The 17868-nt window shown below is 47.6% G+C and overlaps 1 protein-coding gene across 1 annotated transcript in view; it reads left to right on the forward strand.

The window, feature by feature from the left end:
* The window catches only part of MIER2 (MIER family member 2), a 100475-nt gene that overhangs the window by 53313 nt on the left and 29294 nt on the right, over nucleotides 1-17868 (forward strand). The window contains exons 6-7 of the mRNA XM_058163564.1: nucleotides 13623-13729; nucleotides 17002-17071. Of these exons, the coding sequence (XP_058019547.1) occupies nucleotides 13623-13729; nucleotides 17002-17071 (177 nt within the window). The remainder of the gene's footprint in view (nucleotides 1-13622; nucleotides 13730-17001; nucleotides 17072-17868) is intronic.

The raw sequence follows: 17868 nt of genomic DNA on the forward strand, positions 1-17868 counted from the left end.
CTTCACCCGACGAGGGCTTCCCAGCTACACAAAGCTTCTACTTTACATGGGTCCATGGCTATGCCCTCGGGCGAGATGATATGCCCGAGGAATTCTAAGTCCGGAAGAAGACGATTTCTCCAGCTTCGCATTGAGTTGTTGCCCCGCAAGCGCAGAACCAGACCGACGTGTCGAAGGTGGCTTTCCTGGACCGGGAGTAAATCAGGATGTCGTCAGGTAGATAACCACGAACCGATCCAACATGTCTCGGAACACGCTGCTCATGAAGTGCTGAAAACGGCGGGAGCGTTGGTCAACCCAAATGGCATGACAGTGTATTCGTAGTGTCCGATCGAATGCCGCCTTCCATTCGCTCCTTCTCGACATCCGCACCAGGTTGTAGGCCCCGGAGATCGAGCTTGGTGAAGATCGTGGCCTCCGCAACCTCTCCAGTAGCTCCGGATGAGGGTAGCGATTCCGCACCGTAATGGCGCTTAGCCGGTAATCACAGCAGGCGCAAGTCCCTGTCTTCTTCTTCACGAAGAGGACCGGGGCCGAGAGGGGACTTTGAAGGCCGGATGAACCTCGGGCCAGGTTTTGTCCAGGAAGTCCCTGAGGGCGGCCAACTCGGCCCGACATGGAATACAGGCGCCCACAGGCAGTGGTGTTGGGCAGAAGGTCCACCACGGGCAATCGGCTGAACACGCCGAAGTCCCAGCTCAGGAGGCAAGGTGATGGCAGTTTGGCCGGCACAGGTGTGGCGGATGTGATCGACGCACTGCAGACTCGGAAAGAGATGGCGTCGACCAGGCCACCTGAGGATTGTGGGTCCGAAGCCAGGCCAACCCAAGGACCAAGGGAAAATGAAGGTCCGCCGTGACATAAAACTGGATCGCCTCCTCATGGTCCCCAATAGCCAGGCGCAAAGGCTGGGTGGCAAATTTAATGGGGCCGGACACCAGTTCTCGCCCATCAATTGTCTCTACCCGCATCGGAGGGTCCACCGGAACCACGGGGACCGCAAACTGGGTCACAAAGGCCTGGTCCATAAAGTTTGTTGTGGCCCCTGAGTCCACCAGCGCATGCGCCTGGAGCCCGTCCGACTGGTTCCCCAACCATATCCGTGTCCAGAATCAGATGCCGAGGGGCCCAGAGTCTACTTCCGCAACGCCCAGTGGGGTTAGTACGTGCCCGACCTAGGGTTTCCCGAGGTCGGGCCTGCCCGCTTCCGATTGGTCACGCTGTGATTCGGGACCGGCCCCACTTCGCTTTCTGGGGCAAGAAGCGCGGCGGCCGGGCTCCCCACAGTACAGGCACAATCCCCTTGGCGCCCGGTTCCGCCTCCTGGGCTGTCAGGCGAGGTCTGGCCGCTCCCAACTCCATGGGCTCTTCCGCAGGTTACAAAACGGGGCGACCCGGGGTGCTGGTGGTGCAGGAAGTGGTGCAGATGTCGACGGCGGGTCCCGGGTGCGATGGGACGGTCGCCGCTGCAGACGGGCATCGAGGCGGAGACAAAGGGCACCAAGTTGTCGAGGGTCCGCGCGCCCACCCGGCCAGCTGCCTTGCAATTCCTCTGAGAGTCCCTCCTGAACGCTGCCCACCAGCGCTGCATCATTCCAGTCAGAGTCCTGGCACAAAAGACGAAATTGCGATGTACTCCTGCAGGGGCCTTGACGGAGTTCCTTAAGGCGCCTGGTTGCCATCAGCATTCGGGTCCTCACATGGTGCGAGGTGCTGCCAAAACGCTGTTGGTCCGCCAGCAGGGGCTGTCCTGGAGCAAGAGGGCGTGGCCCATCGAGGGAAAGAAGGTTAATAAAGGCCACCTTAGCCCGGTCATCTGGGAAATCCTCTGGCCTCATAGCCATGTAGAGCTGGCACTGTCCCAAGAAGGTCGGGAACATCTCAGGCTGCCCAGAAAACTTATCCGCACGGTTATCGGGCACTGCGACGAGGAGGAGGAGTGGGAGGATGGGGGGCTGCAGGCACATTCCTGGCAGCAAGTTGGCCTGCCAAGTGAGCCACTTGCTGCTGGAGCTGTTGATTAGCTTGTAGCTGCTGTAACTGCTGCTACCTGCTGCTGATCCATCTTTGGTGAAGATGTTTTAGTCAGGTCTTGGACAAAATGTTCTGTTTCCTTCCCCAATACTCCCAGCAAAGAGTCAGTCAGAGGCCTTCCTTTTTTCCTTTTATTTACATAGATACATGTCCTGGCCACGTACCCACGGGCCTGCCAAGTTTCTGGAGATAACGAGGAAATTATAGATAAGGCCAGAATTACTCACGAATATATTCTTCCTCCATTGATAGTTTGCACAAATTCATTGCTTTGTCCAAGACAAAAACCAGGAAGTCCCGCCTCCTATTTATAGTCTCTGCAGATGTCACTGCATGACAATTATGACTTGGCTTTGTCCCAACTCTTCTGCCAAGGCCGGTCACGCCTCACCCTTGCATCACTCCAAAACTGTTCTTGGGGCGGCCAAATCAGAAGAAGGCTCCAGAGAATCAGGCTTGCCGGCCCTCCTCCCTTTGAGTGGGTGCCAGGAGGAGAGGCTCAAGAGAAGCAGGGCTTGCCAGGTCTTCCCTCACTTTCTGAATCATCCGAGTCCAGGAGTCTGGGTCCAGGAACCTGGGTCACAACAGGGTCCTCTATCACCGCCAGTAGCTGCATTCTGACTAACAGCCTCCAGTGCACTTCAAGGAGCCCATGAGAGCATTGCAATAATCCAAGCGAGAGGTGAAGAGCATGAGTGACTGCATAAGGCATCCCGTCAAGGAAGGGCGCACTGAACCAGGCGAACCTGGTAAAGCTCTCCTGGAGACGTCAAATGATCTTCAAACGACAGCCATCCATCCAGGAGAACACCCAAGTTGCACCTTCCATTGGGGCCAATGACTTTCAACAGTCAGCCGCGAGCAGCTGACTGTACCGGGTGCCGCATCCACAGCCACTCCGCCTTGAGGATTGAGTTGAGCCTGTTTTCCCCATCCAGACCCGCACTTTCCACACCGGGACAGCACTCATAGCTTTGGTGGCCTGGGTGAAAAGCACAGCTGTATCAGCGACAGTTGGTACTCACCCCAAAGCCACTGATCTCACCAGCGGTTTATATAGATGTTGAACAGGAGAGGCGAGAGAATCCACCCTGTGGCACCCACAAGTAGGCGCCCGCAGCCACCTCTGCCCCTGTCAACACTGTCTCGACGGTCAGAGATAGAGGAACCACCATACGGTGCCTCCCACTCCCAAACTCTCCAACCGGTGCAGCAAGATACCATGGTCAATGGTATCAAAAGCCGCCAAGAGATCTAATAGGACCAGGGCAGAGGAACAACCCCTGTCTCTGGCCCTCCAGAGATCATCCACCAACGCGACCAAAACTGTCTCCGTACTATATCCGGGCTGGAAGCCGGACTGGAACGGGTCTAGATAGACAGCTTCATCCAGGTATTGGGGTATTTTATTTATTTTTATTTATTATATTTGTATACCGCCCTTCTCCCGAAGGACTCAGGGCGGTTCACAGCCAATAAAAACCAAAATATATATAATACAGATTAAAAAACAGTATAAAAAACTAATTCGATATATGGCCTAAAAATTTTAAATACAATTAAAAACCCCATTTAAAACCCCAATTTAAAACCCCAATTTAAAACTATGTTCAAGCTAGTCCTGCACGTCGAAAAAACAACGTCTTCAGCTCACGGCGGAAGGTCCAGAGGTCGGGGAGTTGACGAAGCCCCGGAGGCAGCTCGTTCCAGAGGGCAGGAGCCCCCACAGAGAAGGCCCTCCCCCTGGAGGTTGCCAGCCAACATTGTTTGGCTGACGGTATCCGAAGGAGGCCCTCTCTGTGAAAGCGCACTGGTCGGTGTGAGGCTACTGGTGGCAGTAGGTGGTCCTATAGATACCCCGGTCCTAAGCCATGGAGCGCTTTAAAGGTGATAACAAGCACCTTGAATTGGACCCGGAAGACATTTCGCTTCTCATCCAAGAAGCTTCTTCAGCTCTGACTGGAGATGGTGGGGAAGGAAAGGATTTATATTCCATTGGTCATTTGCGTCTTTTTAAAGGGTCGTTGAGGCCACTTGGAGGTTTGTCGGTGTCCTCAGAGTCACCTGAGTGGTGCAAATGGATGTGGAGCCTTCTTGGCTGCAGGATGTTTTCTGGACTGGGTCCCTTCCCTGTTAAAGTCAGGCGCCGGCTGTTGGGGTGGAGCCTGTGTTGGCTGCATCTCAAACTGAAGTGCAAATGTTACCTGCGTTCTGCAGTTTTTCCTGAAAATCCGTTCATACTTCCTCACCATTTGGAGGGTGTTGCATCCCAAAGTGCATAGCTAAAAGTCTATGGGCCCAGCACCTTTGGGGCAACCTGGAGGTTTTTAAGAAGAGACTAGACAGTCACTTGTCTGAAATGGTATAGGTCCGTGATGTCGTGTCCCACTCCTCCGCTGACGACCGGGTCAGGGAAATCCGAATCAGGCGTGCCTCTGCAGCTCTGCCAAAGTCCTAGCAAAGTTCTCAAGGCAGGCAGGAGACCAGAAAGTGACTTCAGCAAGATATGTTAGACTTTGCCTGACTCAGAGAATGCCAGAAAGCCATGGGGTGTGGCTCCATGACTCAGCACTTATCCCGGCCTGCCCCTCCCTTCCTTCTGTTGACGCCGCTTATCAATTCTCCTGAAGCGAGGGTCACTCCAGTCTGCAGCTGTTGGTAATTGACCTCCCTCAGGCTCACATGCTGTGGGGGAGGGGTCTAGTTGCTCTGTTTGCCTGGGCATGGAGCCAGGGCTGGGGGCTGGAGGCGCTTCTTCTTCCTCAGCCTGTCTGGGCATGGAGCCAGGGCTGGGGCCGGGAGGCATGCTAGGACATTCCTCAGCGTTTGGAAGCAGATAAGAAGGCCCCGGCTGCGGGGAAAGCGGACGAGGCACAACACATGATGGCAAACCTATGGCACATGTGCCACAGGTGGCACGCAGCGCCCTCTCTGTGGGCATGCGAGCCGTCGGCCCAGTTCAACTGCACCGCGCATGCAAGCGCGCCTCCCGCTGGCCAGCTGGTCGTCGGGTCTCTGCCGTGCATGCGCGGGGGCATGCGAGAAGGGCGCACATGCATGTATGCTGGGGCATGCATTGCATTTGGGGGGGTTTCGTGCGCTTTGGGCACTCGGCCCGGAAAAGGTTAGCCATCACTTTTATAGGTTCTCCTGCTTGAGCAGGGGGCTGGATTAGAAGGCCTCCAAAGTCCCTTTCAACTCTGTTATTCTATTCTATTCTATTCTATTCTATTATTTCCTTATCCTCTCCTCTCCTCTCCTCTCCTCTCCTCTCCTCTCCTCTCCTCTCCTCTCCTCTCCTCTCCTCTCCTCTCCTCTCCTCTCCTCTCCTCTCCTCTTCTCTTCTCTTCCTTCCTTATTCTATTCTATTCTATTCTATTCCTTCCTTATTCTCTCCTCTCCTCTCTCCTCTCCTCTCCTTTCTCCTTCCTTATTCTATTCTATTCTATTCTATTCCTTCCTTATTCTCCTCTCCTCTCTCTCCTCTTCTCTTCTATTCTATTCATTCCTTCCTTATTCTATTCTATTCTATTCTATTCTATTCTATTCTATTCTATTCTATTCCATTCTTTCTTCTCTTCTCTTCTCCTCTCCTCTCCTCTTCTCTTCTATTCCTTCTTTTATTCTATTCTATTCTATTCTATTCTATTCTATTCTATTCTATTCTATTCTATTCTATTCCTTCCTTATTCTCTTCTCTTCTCTTCTCTTCCTTCCTTATTCTATCCTATCCTATTCTATTCTATTCTATTCTATTCTATTCTATTATTTCCTGTTCTATTATTATTCCTATTCCCATTCCCTGTTCTATTCTATTTTATTTTCTATTCCCATTCCATTCCATTCTGTGCATGACCTGGATGACTGAGAATCTCCATAGGCATTTATGACGGTTGCAACACCCGGGGGACACATGATCACAATTTGCAACTTTCCCTGCCAATTTCCATCAACAAAGTTAATGGGAGAAGTTGGATTAGCTTAATGACTATGTGATTCATTTAACAACTGCAGTAATTCAGTGATTTGCTGTGGCGTAACACTGGGCGCGGTGGCTCAGGGGCGAGGACATTGAGCTTGTCGATCGAAAGGTCGGCAGCTCAGCGGTTCGAATCCCTAGTGCTGCCGTGTAACGGGTGGGGCTCCCGTTACTTGTCCCAGCTTCTGCCAACCTAGCAGTTCGAAAGCACGTAAAAATGCAAGTAGAAAAAATAGGGACCACCTTTGATGGGAAGGTAACAGCGTTCCGTGCGCCTTTGGCATTGAGTCATGCCGGCCACATGACCACAGAGACGTCTTTGGACAGTGCTGGCTCTTCGGCTTTGAAACAGAGATGAGCACCGCCCCCTAGAGTCGGCAACGACTAGCACGTATGTGCGAGGGGAACCTTTACATTTACCTTTAACTGAATTAAGGTCATAAAAATTGGTCATAAAATCAGGTGAAACTCACTTAACAAGTACTTTGTTTAGTAACATAAATTTTGTGGTTGTAGGTCGAGGACTACCCGTACTGGCCTTATTCATGCAAGCTATTTAACAGGCTCCAAGATTGTTCCGGTAGTCTACAGGTTATCCTCGACTTACAACAGTTCATTTAGTGACCATTCAAAGTTACAGCATCCCCACGGTCACAGCAAAATTCAGATGCTTGGCAATTGCTTCACCCTTATGACTGTTGCAACATCACGTGATCCCCTTTTGTGACCTTCTAACAAGCAAAGTCAATGGGGAAGCCAGATTCACTTAACAACCAGGTTGCTCCCTTATCAACTGCAGTGATTCATTTGACAACTGTGGCAAGACAAGTCGCAAAACTCACTTAACAACTGTCTCACTCAACAACAGAAAGACGTTCCAGAGATATCTCTGATCTTCTTCATCTTATTTAGTGTCTAGCCCTTCTTTCTCCTTCATTCAAGCATGCTAAATCACGGCTGTATTTTTCTAACCACCCAATATCTAAGGGGCTGCCACAAAGAAGAGGAGATCATCCTGTTCTCCAAAGGACCTGAAGAAGCAATGGATGGAAGCTAATTGACTGTCGTGTCCCACTCCTCCGCTGACAGCCGGGTCAGGGAAATCCGAATCAGGCTTGCCTCTGCAGCTCTGCCAAAGTCCTAGCAAAGTCCTCAGGGCAGGCAGGAGACCAGAAAGTGACTTCAGCAAGATATGTTTAGACTTTGCCTGACTCAGAGAATGCCAGAAAGCAGATCCTTTATATAGGCCATGGAGTGTGGCTCCATGACTCAGCACTTATCCAGGCCTGCCCCTCCCTTCCTTCTGTTGCCTCCGCCTATCAATTCTTCTGAAGCGAGGGTCACTCCAGTCGGCAGCTGTTGGTAATTGACCTCCCTCAGGCTCACATGCTGTGGAGGAGGGGGAGGGGTCTAGTTGCTCCGTTTGCCTGGGCATGGAGCCAGAGCTGGGGGCTGGAGGTATTTCCTCCTCTTCAGCCTGTCTGGGCATGGAGCCAGGGCTGGGGCCGGGAGGCATACATTCCTCCGTGTTCGGAAGCAAATAAGAAGGCCCTGGCTGTGGTGAGATCGGGCGAGACACAACATTGACAAGAGAAGCAACCTAGGACTCAGGAGAAATTTCCTGACATTAGAACAACTACTCAATGGAACGGCTTTCCTCCATAAGTTGTGGGTGCTCCCCTCACTGGAGGTTTTTAAAAAGAGATTGGAAAAATATTTGTCAGAAATGGTATAGGGTCTCCTTCCTGAGCTGGTGGTTGGACTAGAACAGGGGTTTGCAAACTTGGCTCTTTTAAGACTTGTGGACCTCAACTTTGCTGGCTGAGGAACTCTGGGAGTTGAAGTCCACAAGTCTTAAAAGAGCCAAGTTTGCAGACCCGTGGACTAGAAGACCTCCAAAGTCCCTTTCAACTCTGTTTTTAGAATAGAATAGAATAGAATAGAGTAAAGTAAAGTAGAATAGAATAGAATAGAATAGAATAGAATAGAATAGAATAGAATAGAATAGAATAGAATAGAATAGAATAGAATAGAATAGAGTAGAATAGAATAGAATAGAATAGAATAGAGTTGAAAGGGACCTCGGAGGTGTTTTAGTCCAACCCACTGCTTAGGCAGGAAACCCTACACCACTTCAGACAAATGGTAATCCAGTGTCTTCTTAAAAACCTCCAGTGTTGGAGCATTCACAACTTCTGGAGGCAAGTTGTTCCACTGATTAATTGTTCTAACCGTCAGGAAATTTCTCTTAGTTCTAAGTTGCATCTCTCCTTGATTAGTTTCTACCCATTGTTTCTTGTTCTACCCTCAGGTCCTTTGGAGGATAGCTAGACTCCCTCTTCTTTGTGTCAACTCCTCAGTTATTGGAAGACTGCTGTTGTGTCTCCTCTAGTCCTTCTTTTCATCAAACTAGACATACCCGCTTCCTTCAACTGTTCATGTATTTTACCCTCCAGTCCCCTCATCCTCTTTGTTGCTCTTCTCTGCACTCTTTCTAGAGTCTCCACATCTTTTTGACACTGTGGCGGCCAAAACTGGATGCAAAATTTCTGTTATCTGTTCTCATCACTTGTCCGTAATAGGTGAGATCCTGCTTGCTAATCATCTCCTCGGGATAACGGTCAGCCTTTATTTCCTCTTGGCCCAATTGATTGACTCTTCTTGAAGTCCATGGTAACTTAGTAACCCATAATTCAGAGATGTTCTGTCTTCTTCCTCTAATTCTTTCTTAAATGTCCAGCTTTCGCAGCCATGCGTTGCTCCTAGGAAGACCCATTGCTTTCACTCTTCTGATCTCTGTTGTCATAGAAATATCCTTACTCTTCATGATCTTGCCTAATTTGGCCTATTTCCTGGGATTAATCGTCTCTACGTTTCCAGCATGCCTCCCGTTTCGTTTCTACTTCAGCCGAGAAATCAAATCTTTTTTTTTCTTTTCAGCTGTTTTTGTTGTTGTTGTTTTTTAACCTGAAAATTTTATATGTTACAAAGGTGCTTTTTTTCAAGAGGCAACTGGACTTTCTTGGTTTTTCTTTGAAGACGTTTCGCTTCTCGTCCAAGAAGCTGCTTCACCTCTGACTGGATGGTGGGGAATGGAAGGATTTATACTCCTTGCAGACAGCTGGTCATTTGCATCCTTTTTAGAGAGTTGTTGAGGCCACCTGGAGATATGTTTGAAAGATGGGTCCAAGAGGCCATCTATGTCAAAATTGAACAGCCCTCTCTCAACAGAGGGGAGGGATGCGACATCTATATCCAGTCAACCACTCAGATGACCCTGAAGACACAGATAAACCTCCAAGTGGCCTCAGTGATTCTCTAAAAGGTTGCAAATCACCAGCTGTCTGCAAGGAATATAATATTCTGACCTAGGCTTCCCAAAAGCACGAAGCAGACTCCTTGTCCCGACAAAACCCCTGTTTAGTAAGCTAATGTGAATTCCTCCCATTCACATCCAGCAAAGTCCCGGCAAACAGTCTTTTAAAGGTAAATTTACAACCACAGACCTTATCAGGCTTGGAGAGCTGCCAGGCCAGATTACCTTCCAAACTTGCCGCAATTGTTAAGTTAATCACTACAGCTGTTAAAGTAGTAGCAATAGCAATAGCAGACTTATATACCACTTTACAGCCCTCTCTAAGCGGTTTACAGAGTCAGCCTCTTGCCCCCAACAATCTGGGTCCTCATTTTACCAGCCTCGGAAGGAAAGATGGAAGGTGGATTCAACCTTGAGCTGGTCAGAATCGAACTGCTGGCAGTGGGGATAGGGAAGGAAGGAAGGAAGGAGTAGCACTTATATACCACTTCACAGTGCTTTTACAGCCCTCTCTAAGCGGTTTAGAGTCAGCCTCTTGCCCCCAACAATCTGGGTCCTCATTTTACCCACCTCGGAAGGATGGAAGGCCGAGTCAACCTTGAGCTGATCAGGATTGAACTGCCAAACTGCAGACAGCTGGCAGTTGGCAGAAGTAGCCTTGCAGTACTGGATTCTAACTGTTGTGTCTTGCCCGCTCTCACCGCAGCCGGGGTCTTCTTATCTGCTTCCGAACGCTGAGGAATGTCCTAGTATGCCTCCCGGCCCCAGCCCTGGCTCCATGCCCAGACAGGCTGAGGAGGAGGGGGCACCTCCCGGCCCCAGCCCTGGCTCCATGCCCAGACAGGCTGCGGAGGAGGGAGCACCTCCCGGCCCCAGCCCTGGCTCCATGCCCAGGCAAACGGAGCAACTAGACCCCTCCCTCTCCCCCACAGCATGTGAGCCTGAGGGAGGTCAATTACCAACAGCTGCCAACTGGAGTGACCCTCGCTTCAGAAGACTTGATAGGCGGAGGCAACAGAAGGAAGGGAGGGGCAAGCCTGGATAAGTGCTGAGTCATGGAGCCACACCCCATGGCCTATATAAAGGATCTGCTTTCTGGCATTCTCTGAGTCAGGCAAAGTCGAACTTATCTTGCTGAAGTCGCTTTCTGGTCTCCTGCCTGCTCTGAGGACTTTGCTAGGACTTTGGCAGAGCTGCAGAGGCACGCCTGATTCGGATTTCCCTGACCCGGCCGTCAGCGGAGGAGTGGGACACGACACTAACCACTGCGCCGCCGAGGCTCTTGTAACGCTCTTGTTAAGTAAATCTGGCTTCCCCTCATTGACTTTGCTTGTCAGAAGGTCGCCAAAGGGGGGGTCACATAACCCCAGGATACATCAACCGTCATAAATATGATCCAGTTGTCAAGCTCCTGAATTTTGATCATGTGACCGTGGGGATGCTGCAATGGACGTAAGTGTGGGAAACAGCCACAAGTCCCTTTTTTTCCCCCAGCACCGTTGTAACTTTGAACGGTCACTAAACGAACTGTCGTAAGATGAGGACTTCCTGTATTTTGAGAGAAAAGACCTTGTAATATGCCGGCTTCAAACCAAGTGCTCCTATAAGACGTTTTAATGGATAATAGAAAGGAAGTCGCTCAGATTGCAGAACGTTTACAAGAAACGGCGCTGACAAGTTTTCTCAACATTTTCTGAAGGAGGGTTGGACCACTTTTTCAAGGAATATCCAACCAGTGTGCCGGTTGGATGGGAATTTGCAAATTTGGGGTTGAGGAAGCTTTAAAAGTGAGATGCATACTCTCTTTTTTTTTTTAATAAAAGAAAAACGATGAACGCTTTGGATACATACTTCTTCATCCGCCTTTTTATAGGGTTTATTCAATATATGTCTGTATGTAGAATATTCTATATTCTAGGACAGGGGTCTCCAACCTTGGTCCCTTTAAGACTTGTGGACTTCAACTCCCAGATTCCCTCAGCCAGCAAAGCAAAGCTGGCTGAGGAACTCTGGGAGTTGAAGTCCACAAGTCTTAAAGGGACCAAGGTTGGAGACCCCTGTTCTAGGATGTAGCTGAAAATATTACAGCTGCTTGCAATTTTGGGTGTGTTTGTGTGTATGTTGTGCGTGTTTGTATGTGCATGTGTTAGAAACAGCCCATTTCCTTCCCAGAGCAACTCTGCATGCAATCTGCAAATAAAATATTAAAACATAAAAGCTGCATACAAATATGGTTAGCTATAGAATAGCTATAGCAGGGGTCTCCAACCTTGGTCCCTTTAAGACTTTGCTGGCTGAGGTACTTTTGGGAGTTGAAGTCCACAAGTCTTAAAGGGACCAGGGTTGGAGACCCCTGAGCTATAGAACTGTTACAGAATCAAGGGCTAAAAATATTGGAAGAGACATCAAGTTACAAACTGACTGAATCAAGATAAAAAATCAGAGATAATATCTACCTAAAGAGAGTCGATATCTGTGACTTTTTTTTTTTTTTTGGCATTTATATCCCGCCCTTCTCCGAAGACTCAGGGCGGCTTACACTATGTCAAGCAATAGTCTTCATCCATTTGTATATTATATACAAAGTCAACTTTTATTGCCCCCAACAATCTGGGTCCTCATTTTACCTACCTTATAAAGGATGGAAGGCTGAGTCAACCTTGGGCCTGGTGGGACTTGAACCTGCAATATTGCAAGCAGTTGCTGTTAATAATAGGCTGCATTAGCCTGTTGCGCCACCAGAGGCCCAGTAGACAAAATAATTATCCCATTTGTCTCCAAATTGTGCTAATCTGCTTTAGAACAGTTGCTAAGTCTCCTCTGCTTGTTCTCTGCTTTATTGTCGGCAAAACCGAACGTGTAGCTCAGGACTGAACTGTGAGGCCCTTGGTGGTCTCGGAGCTTGGTTGTTTTCCTGCAGACATTTCATAACCCAACTGGGTAACATCAGTGCTAGGAAGCAGTAAGATTTGTTCTCAGCTCCCGTGCAAACCTCACTCGCTTCTAGCCTCGATGATGTTACCTAGTTGGCTCATGAAACATCTGTGGAAAAAAATGTGGGCACAAAATTTTCAGGAGCCAATATTATTGGAAACTTGGGGGAAAAATTGGGTTAGAAATGTTAAATTTACACAGGCACAGAAATTTTTATAAAATGTTTTACAGATGGCATTTAGATCCTAAGAAACTATCGTGTATGTATTGAATAGAATTTATTGGCCAAGTGTGATTGGACACACAAGGAATTTGTCTTGGTGCATATGCTCTCAGTGTACATAAAAGAAAAGATGCGTTCATCAAGGTACAACATTTACAACACAATTGATGGTCAATATATCAATATAAATCATAAGGATCGCCAGCAACAAGTTATAGTCATATAGTCATAAGTGGAAAGAGATTGGTGATGGGAACTATGAGAAGATTAATAGTAGTGCAGATTCAGTAAATAGTCTGACAGTGTTGATGGAATTATTTGTTTAGCAGAGTGATGGCCTTCGGGAAAAAATCCAGATATGCAAGCAAAATGTCGGAGATGTAATTGTGATGACGCTACATATTTTCATATTTGGTGGACTTGTAAAAATATTAAGGCTTTTTGGATAAGAATTTGGTGGATTCTACAAAACGTTTTGAAAAAGAAGATAAAGTTCCTGCCGCAAGTTTTTTTGCTAGGAATTATCACGGATTGTACAGTAATTGAGACTAAACTGATTTTAAATCAAATAACAGCGGCAAGATTACTGATAGGACAGTATTGGAAGAAAAAAGAAGTACCTACAATAGGAGAATGGATATTGAAAGTTGCCAATTTGGCTGAGATGGCAAAAATCTCAAACTTTTTGCAAGACAATACGCAAGAAAGATATTTAAATGAATGGAAAAAATGGATTGACTATATTCAAAACAGATATCAGACTAAGAGTTATCAGACTGCCTTTGAATGATTAGGGTGTATCATTTCTAATTGTTATGGGGGAGGTTAGGAATTGATGAGAATTGTAGGAGTATAATTCAGTTAGGAAGGAAATTTTTTTAGTATATGTTTGTTTTATTTTTACTATACCTTGTGTTTGTTCCTTGAAGTCGGGGGGGGGGAGTTTGTGAAGGGAGGGGGGAAAGGGGGGGAAATTTTGTAAAACTTTTTCAATTAAAAAAAAAGAAACATCTGTGAAAAAAAAAAAGCAACCAAGCTCAGAGACCACCAAGGACCACCACCCCAAAAAAAAAAAACCCACCAATTTTCTCAATTTAAAGCGGAAAGAGGTCATCTTGTCTTTTTTTTCCCCCAAGCTAATTTCGTGGCAGACGGAGACAAGGCTCCTTGTTCCTCCCCTTGTGCTTCCTTCTCAGCTGAAGACTCCGAAGAAGATTCCATCGCTCCTAATGACTGCAAGAAGGTAAGGCTCTGGCATCCCATAATTGTCCTCCCTCATTAGCACATTCTGCTTTCTGGCTCAGGCTCAGACTCAGACGCAGAAGATTCGAAGCTCAAGCTGTTCGTGTTTTCAGGAGCCATCAGAAGTTGGCTTAGGAGGTCGATCTATCTCGACACTCTGTTCCTGACAGCCGATAGCCAGGTATCCCCAGGTAGCTCAGAAGGAAGCCGTAAAAGAGACAGGAGAAATTTCCTGACAATTAGAACAATTAATCAGTGGAACAACTTGCCTCCAGAGGTTGTGAATGCTGCAACACTGGAAGTTTTTAAGAAGATTTTGGACAACCATTTGTCTGAAGTGGTGTAGGGTTTCCTGCCTAAGTAGGGGGATGGACTAGAAGACCTCCAAGGTCCCTTCCAACTCTGTTACTCTATTCTATTCTATTCTAATTCTATTCTGTGTTCTGTTCTATTTTATTCTATTCTGTGTTCTGTTCTATTCTATTCTAATTCTATTCTGTGTTCTGTTCTGTTCTATTTTCTATATATTATTATTTTATAACATAGATTATTCTATTCTCTATTCTAATTCTGTTCTATTCTATTCTATTCCTCCTGTTCTTTGTTCTGTTCTGTTCTGTTCTGTTCTGTTCTATTCTATTCTATTCTATTCTATTCTATTCTATTCTATTCTATTCTATTCATGGATGGTCACAGTGGAAATCCTGTAAGTGATAGCACATGATTTAAGTTCCCCTTTTCGGAGCAAGGTGATTTCTGACTATGCTTAGGGTTGGAAGTCTGTATCACAGGTAGTCCTCGACGTCCGGCCACAACTGAGCCCAAAATTTCTGTTATTAAGTGAGACATTTGTTAAGTGAATTTTGCCCCATTTTACAACCTGTCTTGCCTCTGTTATTAAGTGAATCACTGCAGTTGTTAATAGAATAGAATAGAATTTTTTATTGGCCAAGTGTGATTGGACACACAAGGAATTTGTCTTGGTTCATATGCTCTCAGTGTACATAAAAGAAAAGATATGTTCATCAAGGTACAACATTTACAACACAATTGATGATCAATATATCAATATAAATCATAAGGATTGCCAGCAACAAGTTATAGTCATACAGTCATAAGTGGAAAGAGATTGGTGATGGGAACTATGAGAAGATTAATAGTAGTGCAGATTTAGTAAATAGTTTGACAGTGTTGAGGGAATTATTTGTTTAGCAGAGTGATGGCCTTCGGGAAAAAACTGTTCTTGTGTCTAGTTGTTCTGGTGTGCAGTGCTCTATAGCGTCGTTTTGAGGGTAGGAGTTGAAACAGTTTATGTCCAGGATGCGAGGGATCTGCAAATATTTTATTTTAAGATAGTAACACGGTCATTAAGTGAATCTGGCTTCCCCAGTGACTTTGCTTATCAGAGTAGCAATAGCACTTAGACTTATATACCGCTTCGCGATGCTTTACAGACCTCTCTTAAGTGGTTTACAGGGTCAGCATCTTGCCCTTCCAACAATCTGGGTCTTCGTTTTACAGACCTGGGAATTCTGGGAGTTGAAGTCCACAAGTCTTAAAGTTGCCAAGTTTGGACACCCCTGGTTTATTGGGACGTACCGTATTGGCACAAGCTTGGTGGAAAACCAGCTCTTGAGTTCCCGCCAGTTTTGCCCCCGATTAAAATAGAAGTTTGTCTCTCCCCCCTCCCCCAAAATTCACCAGTCACATGATCCAGTCAGCATACAATCCAGTTGCTAGGTGACTTCAGTCTCCACCTTCTGAACACCTGCAGAAATAGCAATAGCCTCAGCACTTAGACTTATATACCGCTTCGCAGTGTTTTTACAGCCCTCTCTAAGCGGTTTACAGAGTCAGCCTCTGGCCCCCAACAATCTGGGGCCTCATTTTTACCAACCTCGGAAAAGGATGGAAGGCTGAGTCAACCTTGAGCCTGGTGGGATTCGAACTGCCAAACTGTAGCTAGCAGTCGGCTGAAGTAGCCTGCAGGGCTGCACTCTAGCCACTGCGCCACCTCGGCTCTTGACTGAAATGTCCTTGATTCCCAGGGGAAGGGTTTTATTTCGGCTACAGCACCCCAGCTATCTCTATACCCATCCCCCCTCCCTGCCCCTCAGCTCCAGGCTGTCTCAGCCCTGAAGCAATGTGAAAACTAAACTCTCGTAGGAAAGCCTAGAAGGCAGAAAATGGCCACAGTTAGGCCAGCTTCAGGGTTGACCCCAGATTCTCTTAAAAACTACACGATTCCCTTAACAACTGCCGTGATTTGCGTAACAACAGGGGCAACAAAGGTCCTAAAATGGGACAAAGCTTGTTTAACAGCTGCCTTGCTTAGCAAGGGCAAAAGAAGAAGGGGACGGCAGAGAACGAGGTGGCTGGATGGAGTCACTGAAGCAATAGGCGTGAGTTTAAATGGACTCCAGAGGATGGTAGAGGACAGGAAGGCCTGGAGGAACGTTGTCCATGGGGTCGCGATGAGTCGGACACGACTTTGCAACTAACAACAACTTGCTTAGCAACAGAAATTTAGGGCTCAATTGCGGTTGTAAGTTGAGGATTACCTATACCAGCAACGGCTAACTTTTTTACCATTGCATGCCAGGGGGGTGGGAGGGTCGCGCACGCGCGTGCCCACACCCATAATTCTATGTGCCTCGCTCCCGTGCATGCACGCATGACACACACACACACACCGCTCCCGGCACGTGATGGCCTGGTAGGCCCATTTTTCTCTCTCACCTGGCTCCAGGACCACTCTAGGAGTATGGGGAGGGCGAAAATGCCCTTCCCCACGCCACCCCGGAGGTCCTCCAGAAGCCGAAAACGGCCCGTTTGCCAACTTCCAGTCTCACTGGAAGTTGGCAAATGGGCCATTTTTGCCCTTCCCAGCCTCCTAGAGAGGCTCTGGAGCTAGGTGAGGGAGAAAAACAGGCCTTCCCCACCCCACCCCCACCTACCCCAACGCCCTCCGGAGGGCAGGAAAAAGCCTGTTTCCCTACTTCTGGTGGGCCCAAAAGGCCCAAAAATCAGCCGGCCGGCACACACATGTGCCAGAGCCGAGTTCGTGTGCCCACTAATATGGCTACACATGCCACCTGTGGCACGCGTGCCATAGGTTCGCCATCATGGACCTATACCATTGAAGCTTCTTAGGCAGAGGTTTCAGTCAAGGTGTCCCTTTTGCAGATGGAATTTAGCTGCTCAGCCCTCAAAGATGGCGTCCTTCCGTTTATAATATCTATACTTTTTTTTTAAACCCCCCCCCTCCTTTAGGAGATCATGGTGGGACCTCAGTACCAGGCCGTGGTCCCCCTCTTGCACTTGAACCGGCAGGGCGAAAAAGGTGAGTAATTTTTCTCACGTGGAGCCTTGTTGTTTTAGCCTTCAGCAGCGCTGTATGGGTGTCTTTAATCTCTCTTCCTAGAAGTTAACCTTCGGGGCCAGGAACTGTGCAAATCGGGCTGTCCTTGGACAATACCAGCTGAGGATTTCGGAGTTTTGGAAAAGCAAAGAAATAGCCTTCGGGGGGGCGGGCAGGAGTGAAAATTTGCCGTGTTTTGCAGACGATGAAAGGAACAAGCCGTGTTGCTTGAACACTTTGTCTTCCTCTTTACAAAACTATTTGAGTTTTTCATTGAGGTTCTCACATCAGAGTTAAAAGTGTTGAACGTTAATCACACAATTATGATGTGTGCAAGCAGAACATTGGTCTCACAGTTGTCACGTGTGCAACTAGGCCCTAGGACTGAGTTTAGTTTAGCCCAGTTCCCTAGATTCCTTGTAATGGGAATGGGGAAATTCTTGCTTGCTTATTTCCTTATTTATTTGATTTTTATCCCTCCTTTTTTACCTTATAAATAACTCAAGGCAGTAAACAGACCTAATACTCCTTCCTCCTCCTGTTTTCCCCACAACAATCCTGTGAGTTAGGTTGGGCTAAGAGAAAAGGACTGGTCCAAAGTCACCCAGTCAGCTTTCATGCCTAAGGCGAAACTAGAACTCACTGTCTGCTGGTGATTGGCCCAAAGTCACCCAATCGGCTTTCATGCCTAAGGCGGAACCAGACTCCCAGTCTCCTGCTGATTGGACCAAAGTTACCCAGTCAGCTTTCATGCCTAAGGCGAAACTAGAACTCACTGT

This window comes from Ahaetulla prasina, chromosome 1, assembly GCF_028640845.1.
Source record: "Ahaetulla prasina isolate Xishuangbanna chromosome 1, ASM2864084v1, whole genome shotgun sequence".
Lineage (NCBI taxonomy): Eukaryota > Metazoa > Chordata > Lepidosauria > Squamata > Colubridae > Ahaetulla > Ahaetulla prasina.